This window comes from Atta colombica, unplaced genomic scaffold (genome assembly GCF_001594045.1).
Source record: "Atta colombica isolate Treedump-2 unplaced genomic scaffold, Acol1.0 scaffold100, whole genome shotgun sequence".
NCBI lineage: Eukaryota > Metazoa > Arthropoda > Insecta > Hymenoptera > Formicidae > Atta > Atta colombica.
The window spans coordinates 3,186,295-3,196,778 of NW_017259185.1; the positions used below are offsets into that span (position 1 = coordinate 3,186,295).

General features: G+C 34.2%; 1 protein-coding gene across 1 annotated transcript in view; it reads left to right on the forward strand.

The window, feature by feature from the left end:
• The first annotated feature begins 3,073 nt into the window (after positions 1 to 3,073).
• LOC108685195 overlaps positions 3,074 to 10,484 on the forward strand; it is a 138,311-nt gene continuing 130,900 nt past the window's right edge. Inside the window, exons 1-2 of the mRNA XM_018189889.1 lie at positions 3,074 to 3,360; positions 4,045 to 4,696. Of these exons, the coding sequence (XP_018045378.1) occupies positions 3,074 to 3,360; positions 4,045 to 4,696 (939 nt within the window). The remainder of the gene's footprint in view (positions 3,361 to 4,044; positions 4,697 to 10,484) is intronic.

Genomic DNA, 10,484 nt, shown 5'->3' on the forward strand with positions numbered 1-10,484 from the left:
TAGCTAGAGTATATCGGATGATAATTCAAGATGGATTCTTCAAGAAGATGCTCTAAAAATTTGATACAGACTTATAGCAATTACAAAGTTATTGAAGTATGTGTGTAATGTGATACAGACTCTGAGTCATTATACGTAGAACGAAAAGTTCACCAAAGTCGTTTTTATACAAAAACCATATTCTGTTATCAAATCGAAAATTATATGCATTAAAATTTGAAAAAAATTTACGTTTATAATTTATTGAGCGAATGTATTGAAAGCAGAAATGAGATTTACAAAATTAAATTAGGACGAGTGCTCTAGTTAAGTTGAACAACGTGAGTATTGTGAGTTATCTTGACAATGACTCTATGCGAACTTTCAAAACCAGTTTCTTCTCTAACGCGAAACTACATCATCCAGGATCGCCACCATCATATGTTTCTGCCGCCGTTTCGACGGTCGTATCGCTCGTAAATCTCTGTCGGGGACAGTCGACACGAGCGGGACAGATCGGCCCCAGCGAAAAGGTCCCGACGATCGCAATAAATCATCGAGTCTGCTGTGCTTCGGTCAATTACAAAGCTGCGTCGGTAAATAACGAATTACGCGGCTTTCAATTTACCCATGCAGTATAATGGCCATTCCATCGAATTTCGTCGGCATCGAAAGCTTTATGAATGCCCCCGGGATCGTTCCGCGTGTATAGTCTCTCGGATCGACCAGACTTCACACTCTGGCTTTCGCGTTCTCGTTAGTCTTCATTAGCTAATTAACGTCACGCTGCGCAGAACGAATGAATGAAAGAAAAAATAGCATGCAAGCTATGACAAGCAGAATAGACGCAGTACTGAATTTTGACTTCGTGTCGCATCGTTGCCTGCGTTCCCGATAATCTGCCATGTTGTGCTGTAAAAAGTTTGTTACTGTAATAATTTACTGTATAAAGTTATGATAGATTGTTGGACCGGAAATAGAAGTATTACAATGCTCATCAGTGTATTCGTTTAACTAATATAATATATAGAGGGGTTTAATATTATTTTGTTTGAAGTTGAAGCAACTCAGAATATACATATTTTATTAAGCTAAATAGCCAATTAATAAAATACCTAAAAAAGGGAATATTATACTGCAAATACAGAGCAGTTTGAAAAAATTATTATTTAAATTTTTTATAAAATAAAAATTTTATGGACATAGATACAAATTTTATTGATATCATATATCCGCAATGAAAATCAAAAAGTAAAATGTAATTTTTACAATCTAAACAATTTATATTTCAAGTTTAAAATTTAAACAAGTTTTTAAATTTAATTTTTAAACACTTCTATAGGTGTGTATACTGCACACAAATAAATAAATTAAAAATTATGTTTTCGATGGTAACTTATTGAAAAAATACATGATGTTAGGGAAACAAGCATGTTTTATTCTAGCATAAATCTATTACAAATATTTAAGTAAAAGAAAAAGTCCTATTTTTGAAGTTGATTTTTATAATGTTTTTATATATAAATTTGGAAATACAACAAATATTTAAATGTTAGGATAATTCCAGTATATACGCCGGTATATACCTATCAAAAACTTAATTTATTAAGTATTATTTACTATGTTTAAAGTAAATGTTTAAAGTAAACGAATTATATCAGTAAAAACTTTGTAGTCTACTATTATGAAAAAAATATTAGAAATCTGAAATATTTATATTTCTATTAAAAAATGAACTTTTTTAAACCCTTGCATTTTTCCTATACTAGGGGTGGGATATATGGCTACTATAGGGGGAGAGAGAGAGAGCGTATGTCACGAAAAATCACGAAAAATTTACAAATAATGCATATAAATAAGATGTAAAAAGACACAATAATTTATAAAATATAAATAATGCGTTTATAAGTTTTATTAAGGAATAAGAATGATATATGTAAATGATATACAAGACAACAAACCAAAGAATACAAGAGCAAAGTACTTGTATTTTGTTATTACAACATGCTTTCTATTATACTATTCCTTTACACTCAAGTATCACGAAATAACCACTAAGTCTTTTTCACATCCTACAGTAATCATTTTATGTAGATTATAATTTATGATGGTGCTACTTAACACAGTGACAAATCGATTCAACTCACAATAATTTCATTATTTTATTGTATTTTAACAGTAAGAAATTGAAATCATAACACTATATTAATATAACATGAAGACATATATATAGAGTAGTTGCGGAAAAATTACCCTCACTCCTTCTATTTTTTCTGACTTCTGCGGTGTAAATCCCAGCGCGGCGTATTTGCCGAAATTACCTTATATCAATACATTTCGAGTTTTAGAACATAATTACATTTATACGGCAGGTAGAAGTGAAATATATTTATGATCGATACATCAAATGTAGTTACGAGGAATTGGTGATGAGTTGCCATGTTTCAGAAACTCTAAACTAGACAAGGGAAAATTAGAGGGAAAATATCGATGTTGTATCATATTTATACGAAACTACAACACTACCAAAACTTCTATACTACCAAAAGAGATTCAGAATCATGTAATATCTATGAATATTTCGTTACGTAATTCTCAGTAAATCTTTTCTTTCTGTATCTCTTCATCAATCTTACAAAAAGTCCGCAACGATGGCATTAAATTACTTTGTTTGCGAACTACACAGCGAAACTAACTTTCAGTGTACTCAAGTCTACTCAAGTCAACAATTTCCTACCAAAAGAAGACACATAAGAAGACAGACGCTGGAGCATTACATCGATCGTCACCGTTCGTTGATCATTTCTAACGATTAGCAGCCAAAAAAGTTTTTTTCGAACGCATAAAAAGGCGAGAGGGATGAAGGACTGGCCTTGAAGAGCTGGTCGGGCCTGCAAGGCCTACCGAAGGAGAAAGAACAAGAGGAACCGACCACCGGGAGGGTCGTCACCCCTTCCTAAAAAAAGGGGTCGAGGCCTGGCACCAGGTCAAAAGCTCGGTCACAATAGGTTGCCTGCAAAGCGTTGGTTCTAGGGGGTCGGAGGCGGAGGAGGAGGGTGGTGGCGTCGGGGGCAGCGAGGGAGGCGGCACGAGTATGTGCTGCGTCCTTCAAGGTGCCGAGAGAGTGTTCCCCTCCGTTGGGAACGGGGGGAAACACGGAACGGGAGTGGGAAGCGGCAAGGGTGCCGGTGATACCCCCGTGGGCGCCCAGGATCTACCCCTCGAGTCGCTCTGGGCAGCTGGCCTGGACGAGGGGATGGGGTTTCCGCAGAGATGTTCCTATGCGAATCAACATACCACTCTCGCCGCGTCTTCTTCTACGAGCCACACATCTCCTGCGAACCCCGACGAACTCTGGAGAGAGAGAAACTTTCCTCATAGGTATATATTATTTATAAAATTAATTAATGAAGGTTTAAAACTTTTACTGATTTTTTAATTTTAATTTTAATTAAGAAGAAAACAACTTAATCAATTTTGATATTAATATATTTATATCAAAAGTATTTTTTCAAATCGGTTAGGAATACTTTATTTTTATGTTCAATTATCTCAATATTAAAAAACTTTTAGTTTTGAAAAAATTTCACGGAAGTTGAGGCATATTACAAGTAGAACTAAAAAAACTTTGATGTGCAAATGGTTCTTATTATTTTCCAATTTTTAGAATCTAATTTTTTTAGAATCTAATTGTCAATCATTTATTGAAAAAAAATTCAGAAAACAATATTGCAATTTGTCATATTTTTTGGTCATGAAAATGATCTAAGTACACCTATTATGTTTACTATGCATCTTTGCATTAATTTCATCTATGACCAATTCTTTTAATCTGACAAAAAAGTTTAACTTTCTATTATATATAAATTTAAAGTCTAATTAAACTCTCTTCAAAAGAAGATCACTTAACTTCTAAAATTTCATTATATTTGTTATTCCTCTCAAACAACAATTAGAACAAAATCAAGTATACGTTATTGGGTTTTTGAAAATATTCTCCTTCCTCCTCCCCAACATCCTACTGTATCAATACAATAGCGGCTATAGAAAGGCTCGCTCGCGCAGAACGCCTACGACCTCCACGGGAATCGGTTCCTCGATTACGGATGAGATATGGACATCGGCGAACGAGCGGCGATTCTGCCGTACTTCGACCACCTCGACTGGCATCGGGTCGTCCCTGAACTTACACGAGAACAATCGCTCGTTGGAGTCACGCGACGGCGATTTCTACTCCACGGATATCGAGGATTCGAAGGACACATCCTATCGGAGATTCTACCCGACCACACCGACTACTTCCGGTTTGGGTTCATCCTCGGATCGTCAATCCGTGGAAACGCAGTGTGGTTCCAGAGATTTACCGGATCATCTCTGGGCAGCCGCGATGGAAGATGGTTTCTCGCGCTTCAATGCCATGAAGTCACTGCAGACAATCACGCGACAGCCTCGTCCAAATCACGACTGGGTGAAGACCGAGCGTATCTCCAGGTTTACCAAACATCGCACCATCAGTCAATCGCCACAACACGAGCAGGAAATCTGGACATCCAAGTTGAACGAGAGTGCAGTAGTCTCCGGTTATGCCACGCAACGGAATCTTGGTCCACACAAATGCCATCATCAAGCACGCAGGAGCTTCTCCACATCGATCGTTGCGGATCTTGCCGTCACACCGGATGGATCTCAGCAGAGTCTTGGCAGTGGCGAGTTCTTGGTGAGTTTTGGTGTTATTTCGGTGTTGTGTCCTGTGATAATTGTTTAATGTATTTTCTTATCTGCTGTTTAGTGATAAAATTTTTTTAAATGACAAAATCATATCTTTAGGTTTCTAAATGCTAAGCATAAGTTAAAATTACGCACATAACTTCTAATGCAAATATCCTTTCAAATATTATTTGTATCTATCTTGAGATTAAATAAGTCGAGTTTATGCAGTTCTTACACAGAGCTGAAAATATATGATACTCGTAAAACGAGTCGCAACTTCATGGAAAGAATGATTTTGTTGAAGTACTTAAAAATTTAGCCAGATGCAGATCTGAAAATAATTTTATTGAACTATCAAAATAATTATGTAGAAATCTCAGACATGATGAGCAACGTTGCAAACAATTTTGACATGCTATCAATCAGTTTGAGCGCTTACATAATTATTTATCAATAGTCTAACGAAATTATTTTCAGAGCTGTATCTAACAAAATTTTTAGATGCTTCAGCAAATTTTTTTTCCATACTTTTTCAAACACACAAATTATGGATCTGAAACATTCTTAGAACCAATACAATTCGCACATTGAAGTCTTATTATAGTTATTATTGCTGCAATTGCATCACAAAATACTGTACCATTTACGGATTTAATAATGTCCGGTATTTACGCACCGAACTTTTTTTTTACAAAGGTTCAAAAAAATTAGGTTTTGCATTTTCTACAAATAATCTTCCCAGCCGGTTCGTAAAAATGCACCGCCGATAGGAAAGAGAACAAAATTATTATATGAACCAAAATTATTATATGTATTCGCTACGCGGTTTCCAACCATTGATTATCGTAATGACCTCGGGTACCCGAAGAAACGTCCTCGAAGTGAAGTGGGTGAATGAGCTCTCAACTCTTTCTTCTCTTTTCCACATCGCGGGAAGGAATTTAACTCACTGACTTATCGCGCCTGGCTTTGGATTACCTCGCGACAAAATCGCGTAGCCTGGTCGCGAAACTCGTTCCTAGTTTCCTTTTCCTCGCGATGAAGGCTTTGACGCAAACACTCTCGGGTTCGTAAACTGAATTTATCGCCGCGTCGCGATAGCACGCGGTTTGTGTACTCTTTAAGATGGATTATAGACTTTCTTCTTCCGACTTCTTCCTCAGGCAATTTTCCGCGACAATTGAATATATATCCTGGAATGAGTCACGCGAGATTCACGCTTAAATCTAGAGTGAAAACAGATTAGACAATAATATATTGCATCTCTTAAATAAAATCAATGAAATTAAATATACATTGTTTAATATGTCCTGTATATTTTGTATATATTTTTATCAAAATAATTAAAATTAAATAATTAATTTCTCTAGAGAAGCATATTTGTTATCGAATTATAATAATAAAATTGTTGAATTAATATCTAAAACATATTTGTCTATAATAAATTATTTTTTTAATAAAAAAAAACAGTCTTTTTCTTAAATATCGAGTACTTGTTCAAAATTTAATCCAAAATTTGCCGATTTTTGTATAATTCAATTAATTTAAAGCATAAATCGATTCCTTGTCATGATTTTATTATCATTCGAAAATAATGGCCGATCTTAATGTTTTTCCTTTCCCGAGATTTGATAAATAAAATTCACCAAATAAAACATAAACGGAACACGAAAACAGCATGTCTGTCCGTGTGGCGTGTAACTAAGTTGACAGAAACTATTATTAAAATAGTGAGCGTTGCTCGTAGAAACTCGAGTAAGTACGCTTGCTGAATCTCGAAAAATTGTCGGAAGCTGAACGGTAAAAATTTTAAATCTGACTTTTCGCAAGCATACACGTACAATATATCAAAAGTTTTACGAGCGATATCTTTTGTGTACGCGCTGACGCGAGAAAGACACAACTATATCACCCCGGTCTATATTCAAATACTTGCCCGAGTACCACCCAGATATCATTGTATTCTTGTTGTTCATGTATATTAAACAAGGATAAAATGATATCTAGGGAGCACTTGAGTGAAAATTTGAATGTGCTCCAGCATAAATCTTTGAATTTTTAATACAAGGTTTATAATTTAGTGAATCGTGTAATTGACTCTGTGAAGAATAGTTTATGTATATTATGTAGTATATTATGTAGTATATTATGTCGATTACGTAGTGTATTCAATATTCAAATAGCACAGAGGGTTTAAAAAAATTTAAAAAGAATTCGGTCGTATGTCATAAATTCTGAGTTCATTTTCAAATGCAAAAAGAATTCTTTTTATATCTGAAAAGGAACCCAGAATTAATGACATACGACTGAATTCTTTTTGAACTCTCTATTCTTTTTCTCTTTGTGCTATCTGGGTATTCTATAAATTTTTTTTTGTAGGATCCTTTTTTTTTAATTTAATTTAAATTATGTGAGTTAATTATAAACTTGAATAATTAATTAATCAAAAGAATTCGGAAGTTACATGTATAAAATTATATCATTCATCAAATAGAGTTCATACATTTTCTATGTGCTAGAAAATAAATAATAAAATATAGTCGATTGTTTTCTGGTTGCATTGTAAATGAGACATTTTAATCGTTTTTAATGTCTATATTATAGTTTTCTGTATTACCTAATAAAGATTTTATTGCGATATGATTGATATTGACTTTGCAAGCATACATTTTATATGTTAGCACGATGGTTGGATACGATATATTAACCGCTAAAAACAACATTTTTTCTAAACCGCCACGTCTACATTACCGCTTATATTCCATCACGTATTCCATTGCTCAATGCAACACGTCCACTCAATGCAGTATATTCGCTCAACGCAGCACGTTTTCTAATATGCGTTTACGCGTATCTTCTTCCAATAATGAGAATAGACTAGCATAATTGCAATTGATATTATCCGAGTTGCATGTGTATAGATTAAGATGAAGCATGGGAGAGACAAATTGGACTTTAATTAAAAATTGATTCAATGATTATTTCCACTTATTTTAACATTTTTATTATACGAACAATTAGTGAAAAGCGTTTATTTAATTATTCGAAGAGGAATTATATTAATTATTAAGGATATAATATTCATTATGATATAGAGTATATCATAATGAATATTATATCATACAATTATGATATAGAGTCCGTATAGAGTCCTGTAATATACACAATCGTGATAACAAGTAGTGTAATTATTAAATAATAACAAGTGCAAAAATAATATAAGTATAATATTATATATAATGATATAGGTATGTGTGTAATAAAAGTAATAATGCATGCAAGATTCAAAATATATTGTAGGATAAAGCTGCCGAAATCGCATTTTTTTCTCATAAAAATATTAAGTTTTTTAATAAACTATAATCTTTATACCAAAATTATAAATCTTTTTTCTTTCTTATATGATATAATTAAATAATAATTCTACTATACTACATGTTATGAATGTAACATAGCAGCATTAAGTACTATGTAATTCTCAAATAATCTGTAAGAAAGTGTATGAGTATAATAATTGAATTTTTAGGCGAGATAGTGAGTTTTAACAACCTTACTCTATAAATAAATCTTAAATAATGTCAGTGAGTTTAGGAAATAGTTGTTGTGCAGCATTGATAAAGTGACACGAAATTTATGTCACTTATTTGGACATGCGGAAATAACTATTGTTTCACGCGGTGCGTCATGTGCGACAAAGTCGAGGCGAATGTTCATTTCGTGCACGATGAACGAAAGAATAGCTTTGTCAAGCGGCTGAATGCTTGTTGTCCTCGCGTACGTTCTCGCATGCAACATCGCTTGTAGCAACGAAATCTAGTCTGAAATCTGTCCGGAAAACGATGTACGATGATGATGAGACATAAAAGCCATTCTACTTGGGGATATTACAGCCGGATATCATGATTCATCTTTTTTTCATTGTGGTTCATGATTTCCCGTAAAATGAAGGAGTGCGTCACGTGACTCACGGTCGTTTTCCTTCGTTGGATAATTCCGACCATTGGGATGCATCATTAATTTCCTCGCTCCAGAAAGTACCGCTGCTAAGTTAGAGTACGTAATTGATTCGGGTAACGGAAATTGTTACAGCTAACTTTTGTTTGGAGATTGAAAGTTCTGTGTCTTGGAGAATAATATGTACAAGATAGCAAGGAAGGGAGAAAACGAATTTTCTTTATGAAGAGTATCATTTTAATTTTAATTTTTTATAAAAATACGAAACTGAATTTCGAACGTTAATAAAATCGAATAATTATAATTTTAATTAATTACGCGTTATTGATTGTGAGATAAATAAAATGAGTGGAGAAGAAATATAAATACACGTGAAAAAACTTATAAGCTGACGCTTATATTTAGTACTTGTTTTTGATGATACCCTGCACAAAGATTCTCTTTCTACCTCGCTACTCTTTGAGTCGCTTTGCTTAATTAGTCGTCTCTTTCTGTGTGTCATCCTGGAGCTTTCCATCTTGCAAATAAATGCAAAGAGAAGCCAACTCGTCTATATTTGCACGTTGGGCAAAAAGTATATCAACATGCGCACTTTGCTACAGGATTTTAACATGTAGTTCTTGGCAACCGAGCAAGAAGAACGATCCAATTAGAGTCGATGGAGTCCTCTGCGCACATTCCAATATTTCAAGCGTTAACTTTTTTCATTTACAATTAGACGCTTTTACTTTTTTTTTTCCGAAAGCTTCACGATGCGACGGTCTGCAAGTGGCGCTTTTCGACGCGTAATTAATACGATTAGCGGCCACGACGAACATATAAAATATGTTCTGAAAGTTCCTCTTTGGTATACCTGTTACACAGACACTTTGGTTGCAGAGCAGAAGAAAATGTGAATAGTGATAAAGTTTTTAACCGGTTTAATTTTGTGACATACATTCTTTCGCTATTAAATTGTTTATTATACGACATACTAAAGCTTGATTTCTTCTCAGAGAAGATCTGAAGAACGTCTAAACAAGATTCCAGAATGTTTACCGTAATTTTCTAACATTCATTATTACACACTAGTAAATATAAAAATAATAAAAGAGATAATTAAGAAAGATAGTTCTGAGAAATTTCAGCATCGCTATTGTCGTTTCGCAATTGAGTTGAAATTCTCTTCCGACTATGTTTCTCTTTCTTCGGCTTTGTCAGCACTTAAAGACGAACAAAACAAAGTTCAGAGCTCTCAATATAATTTGCAATATGCGAAGCGCTCGCTCTTGTCTCATAAATAGTGCGCATCTCCCTTAGTACTCGAGTGTAGGCACAAGGTTCAATTAAACTCCATCGTTAGCGAAGATGATCCCTTAATCGGTGATATATATATATGTGTCAAGTGCATGACGCGCGCCAATTGACGAAATGGCATAAATCGATTTATGTCGGCGACACGAAAGTTGAGAGGCGTTGCGCAAGATGAGTTTGATGAGGTCCGCATGTAATTATCCTTCGATTAATGAGCGGGTATACTGGCGGGATAACTACTAGCAAGGATTTACTTTCGTAATTACGCTCGCTACTTCGACGACTTAATGAGGAATATACATGTATGTGTGCCTTGATCTAGCTCGGTTAAGGTCTCATCTCTCATGGATAAAGCGCGATTTGATAAAACGGGATTATCGACACTACTGTTTTTCTGCGGAAAGAATAGATCACTTTTAAAAGAAAAGCATAACTTGCAAACAATAAATAAACATCTCGATTACTAATAAATTAATGAAGTATATTTTTATATAAAAGAAGGAAACAAAAATCCATTTTCTTGATTAATTTTCCTGAGAAGAGATATA